Here is a 17,873-nt window from a genome sequence, read left to right on the forward strand (position 1 = left end):
GAGTACAGTGTTGTGCTACAGGTGAGATACGTGAGTGTCAGAGGCATTTCCAGGATGTCATGGTCACTTGGAACACCCTGGGAGTACAGTGTTGTACTACAGGTGAGATACGTGAGTGTCAGAGGCACTTCCAGGATGTCATGGTCAGTTGGAACACCCTGGGATTACAGTGTTGTGCTACAGGTGAGATACGTGAGTGTCAGAGGCACTTCCAGGATGTCATGGTCGCTTGGAACACCCAGGGAGTACGGTGTTGTGCCACAGGTGAATACGAGAGTGTCAGAGGCACTTCCAGGATGTCAAAGTCGGTTGGAACACCCTGGGATTACAGTGTTGTGCTACAGGTGAGATACGTGAGTGTCAGAAGAACTTCCAGGATGACATGGTCGCTTGGAACACCCTGGGAGTACAGTGTTGTGCTACAGGTGAGATACGTGAGTGTCAGAGATACTTCCAGGATGTCATGGTCGCTTGGAACACCCTAGGAGTACGGTGTTGTGCTACAGGTGAGATATGTGAGTGTCAGAGGAACTTCCAGGATGTCATGGTCGCTTGGAACACCCTGGGAGTACAGTGTTGTGCCACAGGTGAGATACGTGAGTGTCAGAGGCACTTCCAGGATGTCATGGTCGGTTGTAACACCCTTGGAGTACAGTGTTGTGCTACAGGTGAGATACGTGAGTGTCAGAGGCACTTCCAGGATGTCATGGTCGGTTGGAACACCCTGGGAGTACAGTGTTGTACTACAGGTGAGAAACGTGAGTGTCAGAGTCACTTCCAGGATGTCTTGGTCGCTTGGAACACCCTGGGAGTACAGTGTTGTGCTACATGTGAGTTACGTGAGTGTCAGAGGCATTTCCAGGATGTCATGGTCGCTTGGAACACCCTGGGATTACAGTGTTGTGCTACAGGTGAGATACGTGAGTGTCAGAGGCACTTCCAGGATGTCATGGTCGGTTGGAACACCCTGGGATTACAGTGTTGTGCTACAGGTGAGATACGTGAGTGTCAGAGGCACTTCCAGGATGTCATGGTCGCTTGGAACACCCTGGGAGTACAGTGTTGTGCCACAGGTGAATACGAGAGTGTCAGAGGCACTTCCAGGATGTCATGGTCGGTTGGAACACCCTAGGAGTACAGTGTTGTGCTACAGGTGAGATACGTGAGTGTCAGAGGCATTTCCAGGATGTCATGGTCGCTTGGAACACCCTGGGAGTACAGTGTTGTGCCACAGGTGAATACGAGAGTGTCAGAGGCACTTCCAGGATGTCATGGTCGGTTGGAACACGCTGGGATTACAGTGTTGTGCTACAGGTGAGATACGTGAGTGTCAGAGACACTTCCAGGATGTCATGGTCGCTTGGAACACCCTGGGAGTACAGTGTTGTGCTACAGGTGAGATACGTGAACGTCAGAGGCACTTCCAGGATGTCATGGTCGCTTGGAACACCCTGGGAGTACAGTGTTGTGCCACAGGTGAGATACGTGAGTGTCAGAGGCACTTCCAGGATGTCATGGTCGGTTGGAACACCCTGGGAGTACAGTGTTGTGCCACAGGTGAGATACGTGAGTGTCAGAGGCACTTCCAGGATGTCATGGTCGGTTGGAACACCCTGGGAGTACAGTGTTGTGCCACAGGTGAGATACGTGAGTGTCAGAGGCACTTCCAGGATGTCATGGTCGCTTGGAACACCCTGGGAGTACAGTGTTGTGCCACAGGTGAATACGAGAGTGTCAGAGGCACTTCCAGGATGTCATGGTCGATTGAAACACCCTGGGATTACAGTGTTGTGCCACAGGTGAGATACGTGAGTGTCAGAGGCACTTCCAGGATGTCATGGTCGCTTGGAACACCCTGGGAGTACAGTTTTGTGCTACATGTGTGATACGTGAGTGTCAGAGGCATTTCCAGGATGTCATGGTCGCTTGGAACACACTGGGAGTACAGTGTTGTGCCACAGGTGAGATACGTGAGTGTCATAGGCACTTCCAGGATGTCATGGTCGCTTGGAACACCCTGGGAGTACAGTGTTGTGCTACAGGTGAGATACGTGAGTGTCATAGGCACTTCCAGGATGTCATGGTCGCTTGGAACACCCTGGGAGTACAGTGTTGTGCCACAGGTGAGATACGTGAGTTTCAGAGGCACTTCCAGGATGTCATGGTCGGTTGGAACACCCTGGGAGTACAGTGATGTGCTACAGGTGAGATACGTGAGTGTCAGAGGCACTTCCAGGATGTCATGGTCGGTTGGAACACCCTGGGATTACAGTGTTGTGCTACAGGTGAGATACGTGAGTGTCAGAGGCACTTCCAGGATGTCATGGTCGGTTGGAACACCCTGTGAGTAGAGTGTTGTGCTACAGGTGAGATACGTGAGTGTCAGAGGTAATTCCAGGATGTCATGGTCGGTTGGAACACCCTGGGAGTACAGTGTTGTACTACAGGTGAGATACGTGAGTGTCAGAGTCACTTCCAGGATGTCTTGGTCGCTTGGAACACCCTGGGAGTACAGTGTTGTGCTACATGTGAGATACGTGAGTGTCAGAGGCATTTCCAGGATGTCATGGTCGCTTGGAACACCCTGGGAGTACAGTGTTGTGCAACAGGTGAATACGAGAGTGTCAGAGACATTTCTAGGATGTCATGGTCGGTTGGATCACCCTGGGAGTACAGTGTTGTACTACAGGTGAGATACGTGAGTGGAAGAGTCACTTCCAGGATGTCATGGTCGCTTGGAACACCCTGGGAGTACAGTGTTGTGCTACATGTGAGATACGTGAGTGTCAGAGGCATTTCCAGGATGTCATGGTCGCTTGGAACACCCTGGGAGTACAGTGTTGTGCCACAGGTGAATACGAGAGTGTCAGAGGCACTTCCAGGATGTCATGGTCGGTTGGATCACCGTGGGATTTCAGTGTTGTGATACAGGTGAGATACGTGAGTGTCAGAGGCACTCCAGGATGTCATGGTCGCTTGGAGCACCCTGGGAGTACAGTGTTGTGCCACAGGTGAATACGAGAGTGTCAGAGGCACTTCCAGGATGTCATGGTCGCTTGGAACACCCTGGGATTACAGTGTTGTGCTACAGGTGAGATACGTGAGTGTCAGAGGCACTTCCAGGATGTCATGGTCGGTTGGAACACCCTGGGAGTACAGTGTTGTGCTACAGGTGAGATACGCGATTATCATAGGCACTTCCAGTATGTCATGGTCGCTTGGAACACCCTGGGAGTACAGTGTTGTGCTATAGGTGAGATACGCGATTGTCATAGGCACTTCCAGGATGTCATGGTAGCTTGGAACACCCTGGGAGTACAGTGTTGTGCTACTGGTGAGATACGCGAGTGTCAGAGGCACTTCCAGGATGTCGTGGTCGCTTGGAACACCCTGGGAGTACAGTGTTGTGCTATAGGTGAGATACGCGATTGTCATAGGCACTTCCAGGATGTCATGGTCGCTTGGAACACCCTGGGAGTACAGTGTTGTGCTACTGGTGAGATACGCGAGTGTCAGAGGCACTTCCAGGATGTCGTGGTCGCTTGGAACACCCTGGGAGTACAGTGTTGTGCTACAGGTGAGATACGTGAGTGTCATAGGCACTTCCAGGATGTCATGGTCGCTTGGAACACCCTGGGAGTACAGTGTTGTGCTATAGGTGAGATACGCGATTATCATAGGCACTTCCAGTATGTCATGGTCGCTTGGAACACCCTGGGAGTACAGTGTTGTGCTATAGGTGAGATACGCGATTGTCATAGGCACTTCCAGGATGTCATGGTAGCTTGGAACACCCTGGGAGTACAGTGTTGTGCTACTGGTGAGATACGCGAGTGTCAGAGGCACTTCCAGGATGTCGTGGTCGCTTGGAACACCCTGTGAGTACAGTGTTGTGCTACTGGTGAGATACGCGAGTGTCAGAGGCACTTCCAGGGTGTCGTGGTCACTTGGAACACCCTGGGAGTACAGTGTTGTGCTACAGGTGAGATACGAGAGTGTCAGAGGCACATGGTCGACCTCACTCTTCTCTCCCCTCCCCGTTGCAGCGCTGAAGACCCACACGGGAGACCCGTTCGACGCCCTGCCGGGCAACTTCTGGTACGAGTTCTCGTCGCCGTTCACCGAGTCGTACGACGAGGCGGGCGAGGCAGAGGCGACTGCGACCCCGGAGCCGGCGCCCTTCTTCGAGGACCTGGCCAACTCCACCAACGTGACGGTGCAGCTGGGCGGCTCCGTGTTCCTGCACTGCCGCGTCAACGACCTGCGCGACAAGACGGTGAGTTGGCAGGCCTGCGTCCGCGGGTAGCCTTCTGTTCACAGGCGAGAGAGCCACGCCCGAAGTTCCGCGCTTTATTCTTCAGTTCTATCTCATTGTATAAACCGGTGTGGCATTAAATATTGCCGTCGATTAGGATAGGTAGAGACTTGAAAAATTCGCGGATCATTTCGTGAAATGCTACAGTTCAAATAAAATATACCTTAGTGCTGCTCCTGCCATTGGTTCACTGTTTATCTGGAGTAATGAGGGCCAATTAGAGACCCTCACTCATAGAAGCGTCGAATCACAGGCCACCCAGTCGAGACGACTCACAAGTCAACAGCCAATGAGCAGGTGGCATTTGCCCGAGTGTGTAGAGGTTAATTGAGTCTATCCTTGAGGTCATTGAACCCGCGAATTTTTCCAGTCCCTAAGAATAGGTTAGCTACATTATAAATACTTTAAAACATTGTGGATGGTTGGTTATATTAGGTAAGTATAGCTACATTAAAAATACTGTAAAAACATTTGATGGTTGCTTAGCAAATAACTTTTTAATATGTAGCTATCCAGGGCTAGGAAAACGTTTACATGATTTCACAGTATCTTTAATGTAGCTATCCTAACCAAATCAACCGTCCACAATGTTTTAAAGTAATTATAATATAGCTAACCTAACCTAAATGACCATTAGTAGGGACCGGAAAAATTCGCGGGTTCAATGACTTGTAGGATGAACTCCATAGTTCTACGTACACTCGGTCAAATGTCACCCACTCATTGGCTGCTGTTTTGTGAGACGTCCCAACGTAGCAGCCTGTGATTCGATACAGCTTTGGTTGGGTGTTTCTCATTGGCCCAGTGTCATCCAGGTATGTTGTGAGCCAATAGCAGAGGCAGCACTGAGGTATAACTATTTGTATTTTAGCCTATCGCGAAATGAATTTGCGAATTTTTCCTGTCTCTAACAATTAGTTATCATGAGTTGTCCAAAAAAACATTCACGTAATATGGGGCGTCCCGAGAATATTTGTGGAAGAAAAGACCTCCTAGATTTTATACGGTATGAAAAATATACATATCCACGACTTGTGGGCCACGACGTGAATCAGTCACGCCAATGTGATGGCTAGGGACTGGAAAAATTCGTGAGTTCAATGACCTCTAGGATAGACTCCACGATTCCCTACATATTCGGGTCAAATGCCACATGCTCATTGGCTAATTAACTTCTGAGACCTTTCAACGAGAATGCTTCCAATTCGATACTTCTTTGGTTGAAGGGTTTTTCACCGGCTCAAAGTCCTTAACATAAACATGTGAGCCAATCACAGAAGTAATATGGAGGTACAGCTGTTTGGATCCTAGCATAACGCGAAACGAATCCGCGAGTTTTTCCGGTCTCTAGTGATGGCAAACACTGAACAACTAACATGTGCGTTAAATGAACTATTTTGTATGTGAAAAATAAAAATAAAAAATTGATTCACTTTCACTGTTTAACTAAAAATACGTATTTCTAATGTGATTTTTTTTTTATTTCTGGCATTTAAGCTATGTGTTTTTTTTTGTTTTAACATTAATTGTCGTCATCAATTTTAAATACCTTAGCAAATATAAAACCATATTTAAATATTCTACCTTAACAGTTTCTAACCTCGAATACTGCTTGCAACGAACGTCATTGTAAACAGATTTCCCACCTTATCAGCGCCAGCTAAGAAAAATAAAATCGAGCCAGAAAAAATTCTGCACTATATAATTGTTGATGTAATTCAATTACGTAGTGAAATTCTTATTATTTTCACTCCACCTTCTAATACACAAGTGCTAGATGTAAAACGTAGCATCGGTGCGATAAATATTGTCCGAAAATGTGTTTTTTGAACTTCATGTGTAACCAACCGTTCTATCGTTTGCTTTTTCAGTTACAGCTTGCTTCGGAAACAGCGACATGTATAAAGCAAGGTCGCAGCCAGGATTTTGTGAAGGAGAGGGGTCAAGTATAACCATATCATGTTTTATGAGTAATTTTTCTTTATAATTGATTCTTTAAATATTGTCGCAATAAAATCTCGAAGAATAGTTACTTTTAGATCGCCAAAGTTTACACATAGAACTGTAAGTAATTATTTTGCATAAAAAATAAAACCGAACATATATTTTTTTAATAATTTGTAAAAATAATTTCTTTTTATGTCAATTAATGATTTTGTTCAAACGAGTCATATATATTCATGCTATTAACTACATGCATTACACATGTCAAAATTTTACGAAATATATGCTCACACTAACATGTGTGCAAACGACCATTAAATACAGATCATTTAGAAATACAATTCAAGCCGCATGTCCAGCTATAATGAGGAGAAAATACAGTATGTAGAGTAGCCAACTATGGATTACAATAATCATTCTAAAATAATCCGTTTGTAACCTTATATAGCTAAGTTTCTGAGTTTTGTATAATGTCTTCGCTTGTTGGTTTTTAAATCTTGGAAGTGAGCTCCAGACACCCGTATACGTCCCAGCATCAAGTGACGTAACAAAGATAATTGCTGCAAATTTAAATTAGATACATTTTCGCGTATTTAATGTCTTGAATATTTTTTGACGTGACAACGTATAATAAATCGACGAACGCTGGCTGCACACACGAAAAAGTGTCCCGTTACGCACATTGTTCCGTTACGCTGTGTCCCGTTACGCTCATTGTTCCGTTACGCTTTCGGCGAGTGCAGTAATAAAAGGTTATGTTACAATTGACTAAAAAAGTATGGTGATTCATATAATTGATGATAGATATTTTATTACAGTTTATTTATATGAAAACTTGTTCATAGTTATATTTAAACTTTATAGCTAAACGCCAGTTTTTAAAAATAATTACAAGTCATCTACATGTGAACTGTTTCGTCGACTGTTTATCAAGTGAAGTAAAAAGTTAATGTGGTTTTCATTGCTTATTACAACAACAATTTCGGCAATAAAGGTTAATTATTCTTGCATTTTAAAAAACTGATTACTAGTATAATTTCAAGTATTTATTCTTTTATTATTAAAATAAAAATTATTCAATTTAATTCATAAAAGTATGCAATCGTTCCATCAATGTTTTGTTATGACGTCACAAACTATCGTCCGTAAACCGACTTTACAGACAGCCAATTTTCTTTTTAAATCCTGAATCCAAACGAAGGTAAGAGCTCGGGCGTGCGCGGAAGGGTTTGTGGTTCGCACGTATCGAGCGCCGGCAGGCGGGGTGTGACGTCACCTGCCGAGACGGCGCATGCGCAGAACGCTTCACTTTCTGGCGCCGTGGCGCACGTGGAGTCCAGCGCAGAAATTAACGCTTCGGAAACTAAAATGCCGCGGAGAAAACACTTTGAGGCAACTTTGAATAACCGTATATTACATATTAAAAACAATTAAAATATTATTTTGACGTGATAACGTCTTACAAATTGATGAACCCTGGCTGCACGCACGAAAAAGCATGACTCGTTGTCACGTTCCGCCTGAGCCGAGCGTGCAAAAGAGAGCGCGGAGCAAGCGATAGAGAGGCACGATCGGCTTGTGACGCATCTATCTCTCTTCCACTCCATCGGCCGATGCGTCCGAGCAGAAGAGAGACAGCGGCAGCACACAACCTACACGCGAACTGTTTTGTCAACTGTTTATAAAGTGAAGTGAAGAGTTTTCCATTGTTTATTACAGCAACAATTGCGGCAAAAAGGTAATTAATCCTTGCATTTTAAGAATTTTATTAGCGATATAATCTCATATATTTGTTCTATGATTATAAAAAAAAATGGAACATCGGTTGGCGAGTGCAGTAATAATAGGTTATGTTACAATTTTGACTGAAAAATATAAAAAGTCAACTGGTTTTTTTAGTATTAAATTAAAAATATTGTAATTTTCAAGTAACTCCTTCTTTGTATTATACAAAATAATAATAATTCAGTGATAATAATTCAATTCATAAAAGTATGCAATTTTTCATCAATGTTATCTTATGACGTTATCACATAAAATTATCATCCGTAAACCGACTTTACAGAAACACCTCTTTTTTTTACTGAGGAAACAAAATAAAATTCCAATAAAGACGAAGTCACTAGGCAACACACATTCCTATATTACGAGTATAAGATGTATAATTTATGTTATTTTTCTAAATTTACATTTTAAATTCATGACAGTTGTTTACCAAATTTTTTATGCTAATGATTGTATTTTCACTTAAGTCGACTCCCTATCCCTCAGCTCCTTTTAGACTGATTAATATGTATAGTTGTGTATTATTAAACTTTTTTTTTCAATTTTTGTTTGTTTTGTATCACCCAAACCAATTATTATTATTATAATTATTATTTTTATTATGCAGGCTTCGTTTCTTTCTTTTTTTCGTCCACATCAGTAGTGCTTGTCCTTTACTTTCTGTTTGGCTCGGTTCCCTTTAGGTTCCTCTCTAATGGTCTGTTACTGACCTCGTATGTATCAACACATTTTTCTCACAATTTCCACATCACCGAGCATTAATATTCCTAGGAAAAAAATATTCTCAAAAATCTCCTGTGTTAAACTATAATCATTCAGCCTTTCCTCTGAACACCCTTGTTTTGTAATGGAATATATATATATATATATATATATATATATATATATATATAATATGACATTTTAGTACTCTCTGCTATTGGTTTTCCAAAAATTCTGAGTAAACCTTCCTATGAAAAATAAATTTTTATATTTCACAAGCACGTTTCGATTCCACTTCGGAATTCTTCTATTTTTCCACAGTTATTCACTTAGGAGCAGAATGACGTAACAATTCTCTCAGATTCAGTTTCTCCTTTCTGTAATATTTCTTTTATCGCAGTTTTTTTTTTTTTGTATCCTCATTCAATTCGTTCTGGCCTTGCCAACCCAATTTGTTTCTTCTCTTCTGTAGCTTTCTATCCAAGTGGTAACAAAAAAAAAGAATGACAATCTTTTATTTTCTTCCTGTATGTCTGTCTTCCTGTCGCTAACTAAACCAACTGATTAAAATTTATTTATTAAACCTGTTTGGAAATTACGTCGCTATTATTTACTAACTACTAATTCAAAGAAGGTTTTTATTTTAATTTATTAATACTAACGTAACCTTCGAAATCACAGATATATAATTATTTAAACTTAAATTGTATTAGGTACACAATTATTTTTATGTAATTGAATTTATAAACAGTATAGTGAAATTTAAATTACCTCCGTTTGATATTTTCATAACTGTACTTAATTTTAAAAAAAACATTAAACGACATCTTTGAGTTTCATTAAGCATGATTTTAAAACTGTCATTAAAGCATAGGAATTTTTTTTACAATTGAATAATTATTTTGCGGATTCGTACTGGACTTAAACGCGTGAATGTTGGTCAAGTGTCATACTCACCAAGATTTCGCGGTTAGTAGGTTAGGTAGATAGACCAGGGAGGTTATTTTTCTATTTCTTCAGTATGATCGTTAATGGAAAATCAAAAAATTTAAAACGGAACATTGAAGCAGTAAGCATTTTGAACACGTTTTTAATAATAATATAAATTATTCTCGAGTGACCTCCGTTTATAAATAAAAAAAAGTTAAATTGATCTGTAATGATGTTTTCCGGCAGAGAAAAACCTGCAATAAGTGAATGACTATCAAAATGTCAAAAGATAACAGTTTTAAAAGTTTAAGGTTAATTCAGCCCGATACTAAGAGATCAGATTATTCAAAACAGATACATGCATTAACATCAATTTTAATGAATAAATTAATTAGTTTAAAGCTTGTTTTTCTTTTAGGCGTGATTTTCCATTAAAGAATATTACTGCGCTTTTACTTCCCTTTATTTCTGCATAAGTATTTGTAGCTTATTAAGGCATTACATCTTTAGTCCATAACTTGAGCTAACACTTAAAAAATTGTTTGATGAATGTAATATACCATGTTGAGACGAATGAAATTGTCTTTAAGTAATCTAAAATAAACTGTAATTAGTTTTTAATAATTTAAGACAGAATTTTGACACTAAAGTATAATTTTGTAATTATGAAGTGAATATTTGCGATTTATTTATTTATCGACTAAATTTATGTGACAAAGTTAAGGATTGTTGTCTTTCCTACCACTTAACTAAGAAATGTTATAGAATTAAATGTTAATTTATAACATAAAACATAGATAAGCTAACTTACTTAAAATACAATAAACAAGAATATTATTGATAACTTACAAAATACAATACAAACTAAAAACAAATCAATTAATAGCAAGTAATGAAACATGATTCACACATATTAAGCTGCTGATACCACAATTGATATTTTTTTTAGTTGTAAACACATGACAATAAATATTTGACAAAAGATAATTATAAAATGAAACTCGTGCCAAATACATTGGAAACTGAAAACTATTCATTCTTAAGGGGGTGCCTCCCATTTCAGGTCATGATTTTACATTTATATTAATCGCTGATCAACTTTTAGACTTTTTCAATTGTTTAACTTTCACGAAATGAAAAAATGTATACAGCGCATACTTTTTGCATAATTAGCTGCCAAAGTTACATATTTAACGTTTTTGGGTTGTACAAATAAGAATAATTTAATGTATTGGTGAATTAAAACTTCTTAGGTTTAACTGCAATACCACTGGCCACTTCATGATATGGTTTGCAATGCTATAAAAAAACTCATTTCATGTTTCTTGGCTGTCAAAATCAAAACAAATTTGAGAATTTTGAAATGCTATGTAAAATTAATTAATATTTTCTGAATGAAATTCAAACCATTTCTTGAAGTAGCCAGTGGCATTGCAGTTAAACCTAAAAAGTTTAAGTTATGCATTAAATTAAATTATCCTTATTTGTACAACCATAAAACTTTAAAACTGTAACTTTGGCAGCTAATTATGCAAAACGTATGCGCTGTATATTTATTTTTTTCATTTCGTGAAAGATAAACAGTTGAAAAAGTCTAAAAGTGTATCTGTAATTGCTTTAAATATGAAATCTTGACCTGAAATATGAGGCACCCCCTTAAACTTAAGATTCTATATTAATTTTTGTCAGCGATGCCCAATTCCTAGAGACCGGAAAAATTCGCGGATTCGATGACATCTAGGATAGCCTCCATTATCGTCTGCATTTATCAAGCAAACAAGTGTTTTCATTGGGCGCTAACTTGCGAGGCGTCTCCAATAGGTAGCTTGTGATTCGATGATTATTTGGTCGATAATCTCTCATTGGCCCAAAGAACTCAAGTTAAACTGCGAGCCAATAGCAAAACCAGTACACGTGGTTGGATTTCAGACTATCACGAAATTAATCCGCGAATCTTTCCGGTCTCTACCAATCCCACTTCCCTGCCACGTATCGCATGGGGATTGACTGCGCCGGAAACAGGTTGGCCACCCTGGGTGGCTTCCTGGGGGGGCGCAAGTGAACCCCCTTCCTTGCGCCGCGGGCCGCCGGTTCCTTTGAAGTCCCAGGGCGCAACTCGCGCACATAGTTCCCCAGACCGCCGCAGGGCGGCAGCACGCGAGGGCGCAGCTCCGGTCACACGGGGCAGAAGTGGGCCGAGAAGCGAACTAGAAAATTGAGTTTGGCACCGCGAGTTTCTCTTGAGATGAAACCCCTGTGTGGAGTTTCCTTTCTACCTGATGATTATTCTCAGGCGAGAGCTGGATCTGCACCAAGTGTTGCTTCATTTACAAACCACGCATAGCGCATGTGCAACAACTAGAGACCCGGAAATTTCGCGGATTCATTTAGTCGCAAGCTAGAATGCAAACCTTCGCACTCTCGCACTGTGTTCATGATTGGCACGCAGTTGTTTGGACACGCCCGTCTACGACCGTGAGCCAATGATGCCCAGCTAGGAGAGAAGTAAGCGAATCAGGTAGTGCCAAATAACAAGAATAAAAATGTTCTCGCTAAGAAATCAACCAATGGGAACGTAAACATGGGTCGAGCACACCTATAACTTTGAATTCTATCCTGAGGCCAGAAGAATCCGCGAAATTTCCGGGTTTCTAGCAACAACGTTTCACGATTGATTCCTTCAGTAATACCATTGAATATATATAACTTATAGAAGTCGCGAGGGGATAGGATTTATTATTCCAATTTTCGGATCCAAAACTGTGGTAGTTGTTAGCTCCGCCGCTAGACAGCTCTTCTTTCCACAAGAAGGTACTCGTAGTTACCAGCTTCCACGCCAGAGCGCTGTAGCGTCGCTTTTTTCAAGGTCATGCGCGTAATTCTCTGTCTCACTCTATCGAGAGGCGGTGCCCTTTTGTTGAAATCCGAGCGCTTAGATACGGGCGAGCGCAACTGAATTGGAGGAGTACGGCCACCGAAAAAAAAAGTGCGGTTAAAAGATGCCAACATCAAAATTTAAGTTTTAATTATAAGAAAACAACAGAAATTTCTTAAACGTAATAATGTAAAAAAAAATTACTGACATATTCGTAGTTCAGAATTTATAAAATGTTGTGTTAACGGAGTGGCGCATTGAGTAAAATGGCAAAACATAATTTGGAATAATTCTTGACAACGTTGAATGATTTTGGTAGCTATGAAACAACTATGGCTGCGATGACTGTTCAAACGCGTGCACGTAATGTTATTAGTAACTGAAACTAATGGTATGATGTCATACCATTAGTAACTGAAACTAATGGTATGATGTCATACTTTGTGGCTATGCAGTTTATATTTTCTTTTAACATAAGATGAAGCATTTTTACATAATGTTTTGGTTGTTTCGTAATTCAAAATAAATAATCTTAAACGTTATATGGTGAATATTCCCAGTAAGGAATGACCACTAAAAAAATCAATTTTGCCAACATAGATCTGAAAAGTTAACGATTTACTATGTTAAGTTGCTTATAAATAACTCACATTTTCCGGATCTCCAAAGAAAATAAGAGTTTTTGTTATAGCATTGAGTTGCCACTCTTTATATTCCTTGCTTTGAGGTTAGATACACAAGTTATGCTCGTAAAAACGATGCGCAAGTATTTTGAATACAAATATATTTTCTTTTAATAACCGAAAGGTAAATATTATTTCCATGAAATATAATACTATTATTTAAACATAGACAACATATAAGAGCTATTTGTATTTATTATTCCATCTGGCGTGATAAATATTATATTTTAAAAACAGTTTGTGGATTTTTAATATAAAATAAATATTTATTAATGACATCAATTTAAGTTGTTCAAAAAAATTCACTTTGGTATGAATTCAACCAAATTCATGTTATTCAGGGAAGAAAATTATAAACTACCAAAAAAGATTATCCACATTGCTGTTTTGTGTAAATCTGTGCACGGACTTAGTAAGTGATATATTTATAATTCCTCATTTTAGCAACCCATTTTAACACAAGAGAAAAAGGATTTTATACTAAAAATTATTATGTTAAACCATTAATTAGCAGGAAACATGTATGAATAATCTATTTAAATTTGCATTTGAACAGTGAATACTATTTTGCAATAATAAATATATTTTATCATCATATATTACGGATGAAAAGTTTGTATTTCCATCTAATCAGAAGAATTATGACACAGTTAATTAAATTGCTTTACAAGTTTTTATTCGCATGAAAATCATTAAAAATTGGTTGGGAAGTTATATAAATATACAAAAACAAATCATTATACATACAATTTTATTATCTTAGTGGATTTAAATTAATGGTGTCCCAGTGACTACTGCGAAGAAAAAAATCTTGCGAAAGGTTTCCTCGTAATTGAAATTCGTCAAAAAAAATCTATCTCTCATTTTTGGTGACATTTCTGACAAGTGGTACGATGAAATTTGAGACTGGCAAATGAATGTTGTGAAGCAATAAACAAAATATCACATTCGTTAACTACAAATGTATAGTTGTTTTTATTTTATAGTAAAAGTATATCTAATAACCCGTGGCTTTGCTCACGTAATTTCCGGGTATTGCTGATATTCTACCATTTTAAGAAAAGTATGTATTAAATTCCAAAGATTTTTGAAGAATTATACACAAAGAACTGTCAAGTATAGAACATATTTAATAAATAAAAATATTTTTACGACTTATTTTTAATTGGTTTAGCGTAAGCCTATTTTAACTTTTATTTAAAATGAAGTACCTACCTTATTTTCTATCTCCCGGTTTAGTGACTTTGAGAATATATTTTTCCTTGATGAAATCTTAACTCTTTTCCATCTGACGAAGAAGCCAATTAAAATATAAACTAAGACTCGCGCACTTATTGTATGTTAAGACTGCCATCGTTTTAAATTACTGTAATTTTTTTAGTTATAGTCATGCTTAGGATAATAACATAATATGCCTTATTACGCATATATTTCAGTATTCATGAAACCAATGCATTTTTATTTGAAATGTAGAGCGGTTACCAAATTTTTTTATCTCGCATATTGATTTTTTGGTATGGCTAGTATTACTTAAACTAAATTTTTGAATTTTCACTTATGTACTCTTTTCCCTTTTCTATGTGATTTAGAAAATATAGCAATATACGTAAACCAATTAAACCAAAATCCTGAATTTTTATTAACGAAAAAAGTTAAATACAAAAAAAATTTAATATGCGTATTTTATTATTGAATTTATATATATCTTGCCAATACTGATTTAGTGGGTTCCATTTGTTTTATTTTTTAAAATAATATCTACCCCTTTTACTACTTAATAGATAACGTTGAATAAAAGAAGGTTGTTTAAGGTATGTTGATTTTCCTTGCCAATATATAAAAGTAAATTTGTACAAACGCGAAATATAGTTTAAATAAGTATTTTACTTTTAAAATAAAACCATATTTTGAACGGAACACTGACTATTGGCCCAATACAAAGTTTTAATAGCTAATTTTCACTTCACTCGGGTACAGAATCCCATCATTCAGTGATTTCCGTGGCTAGCTTCTTTTGGGATTTCATCATTCTCAAAGCGACGGTAAGGGAAGCTCCTCTTCAAGGTCGCCTAACGATGCTGATAAGACCTGCAGGGTAATTTGAATCGTTGGTCTTGGATTTTCGGAGGGTGCCTGGGGGGGGGGGGGGGGTGAAGGATGATGTCACGACTGGGCTGGTTAACCAAGTTCTGCCAAATACCACCAGGGGCGTATACGGCCGATACCCAGCGATGAAAGCGATCGCAGCGGCGGAGCTTGGAACTACAACAATTCTTCTGAGAAACCGGACAGAAAATTTAACCTGGGTTCGCGACTTCTATACATTATATATATTCAATGGTAATACTAGGGATGGTGCGTAAGAAAATATAATTATTCTATAAATAGGAATAGGAAAACCTCAAACAATATTTATTATATTTTTTTTAGTTTTAAACTCGTAAAACAAACGAATCAGTTAATTTTATCTTTACTTGAACACATACCTCACCAAATAATCTAGGATAAGAATAACTATATATACGTATTAAGATAGTTTCACTGGTAGTGAACATAGCGAAAGCTGAAAATAGTAATAAATTTATTCAGCCTGGTTGGCCGATTGGTTAACTGGCTCACTGTCTAACTGATTGATTCTTTGACTGGCTGGATGACTGGCTTCCTGGCTGACTGATTTCGTTGCATGATTTAGTAATAGGCGAGGCGTTATATGTGTTTATTTGAGTAACCTTTGTGTCAATACTTCTCTTCTCATCCGGGAAGTCACGCAGGACTATTAGTTCATGAAATAATTTATTGCTCAAGTGGCTTCAATCTCCAAGACCAAGTACCAAAAAGACAGCCATATCTAACGTAGCAAATTAGAAAACATTTGGCAAGTCCAAACGCACGTTAAACTACTCTAAATCGTAGAACAACATATTGTTATAAAGTTTAATAATTGGGTCGTTGGTTGTGATTCAAAACAAGAGCCGTTTGTAAAGAAAACTCTTATAGTTACAACTCCGACAACGGTAAATTTAAATCGGACTCCCCGGAAGAAATAGAAATTTGATCATTTTTACAAACCTCGACGCTTTAAAACAAAACAGCGAGAGTTCTGACATTATAACGCGGAGGTTATTAACAGAGTTTCACGTGTTTACTGAGAACAAGGCAGCTAGAGAAGACAGCATACAGCGACACAAAGATATTGGGGTAATAAACAGCCCTGACCGATTGTAGAAAACCCTTGGAGGACGTCAGGAAACAACAGAAAACCAAAATTAGGATTTCTGGACCAGCATTTTAATCATAGTATTTCGGAACATGAGTTCCGTGTGTGACCACTAAGGCACTTCATTCCGTCAGTGTTTTGTAACACGAGATACAAAAAAAAAATATTAAAAGAATACACATTTTTAAAGTCAAACAAATTATTAAAATTTTTAAAACATGAAACGAAAATTAGCTCTGGCAATTGTTTCCCCCCTCCATACAAAAGTTCAAAAGAGTTTCGCAGCTTATGCCATTATAAATTCCCTTTGTGAAAAGAGAGCGTAGAATACGATTTCATCCATGGTGGACCAAACATGCTCCACTGCTACGCACGCGCCGTACTACCAACCCCCCTCCTCTCCTACTTCTCTTGAATAAAACGAATGCCGCACAGCAATTTTATTGCGCACATACTCGCCTTCACATCGTGCGAGAGACGGGTAACCCCTTGATGTATGCGTTTTGGCAACCCGCCAAACAGTTCCGAGCTGCGGGACTGCGTGTGGTCTGGCCGGCAGGCGTCACCCTTGCACAACACAAAAGTTCACTAAATATATACATATATATCCTTTCGGTCTGGCACGTTGTTTAGATGACGTACTATCCATGTCTGATGAGAAGATCCCTGGAAGGAATGCGGTTACCAAGGCTAGCTCTGACGTCTCAAGGTCAGACAGACAAGGGAATATGCACTACTACGGAGAGCGAAAACATTTACTCGCCTCGTACACAACGTTAAATTTTCCAGTAACACGAAACACGAATGTTATAGAAAGAAACCTGAACAATTATTTACTACCAACGTAACAAACCGTTATTTTTTGCTAAAATATTAAAAAGAGCGCCGACAAAACCATGGAGCGCTGCTATTTTCATGGTATTGAAACCAATTTCGTAAAAAAATCGTCATATTGTCTAAAAACTGAGCGCGTTCCGAAGAAGCTGTTATTTTTATACGCTCATCAAGTAGTTAATGAGAGTAGTATAGGATAGTATTTTCTGGAACATGGCTTCTGGCTGTGGTGCTTGGTGCCGAGCCACATCTCTGACGTCACGTCTATCTGTGACGTCACAGCGGCCATCTTGGATGACCTTGACCTGGAATTTGATCCTCAAAAATCGCCAAAAATGACCAAAATTGGGCAAAAATTGCCCAAAATTCCTCAAAAATCGCCAAAATTTCAATTTTTTTGAAAAAAATTTCCGCCAAAAAATCTCAAATAATTCCACAGTTCAAAAATTAGGATTTCGAAAATCCTCAAAAGTCGCTTTGCCCTAGAAAAAACGAAAACTCCTAAAAGCGGCTTAAAACTCCTAAGAGCTAGCCGCTTATAAGCCGCCGACCTTGAAAATAAGGATGTCATGGCAGCCATATTGGATG

At 39.0% G+C, this 17,873-nt stretch overlaps 1 protein-coding gene across 1 annotated transcript in view; it reads left to right on the forward strand.

Moving 5' to 3' along the window:
- LOC134528629 (cell adhesion molecule DSCAM) overlaps positions 1-17,873 on the forward strand; it is a 400,574-nt gene that overhangs the window by 215,849 nt on the left and 166,852 nt on the right. The window contains exon 3 of the mRNA XM_063362381.1: positions 4,047-4,276. Coding sequence (XP_063218451.1) covers positions 4,047-4,276 — 230 coding nt within the window. The remainder of the gene's footprint in view (positions 1-4,046; positions 4,277-17,873) is intronic.

This window comes from Bacillus rossius, chromosome 1 (assembly GCF_032445375.1).
Source record: "Bacillus rossius redtenbacheri isolate Brsri chromosome 1, Brsri_v3, whole genome shotgun sequence".
Classification (NCBI taxonomy): domain Eukaryota; kingdom Metazoa; phylum Arthropoda; class Insecta; order Phasmatodea; family Bacillidae; genus Bacillus; species Bacillus rossius.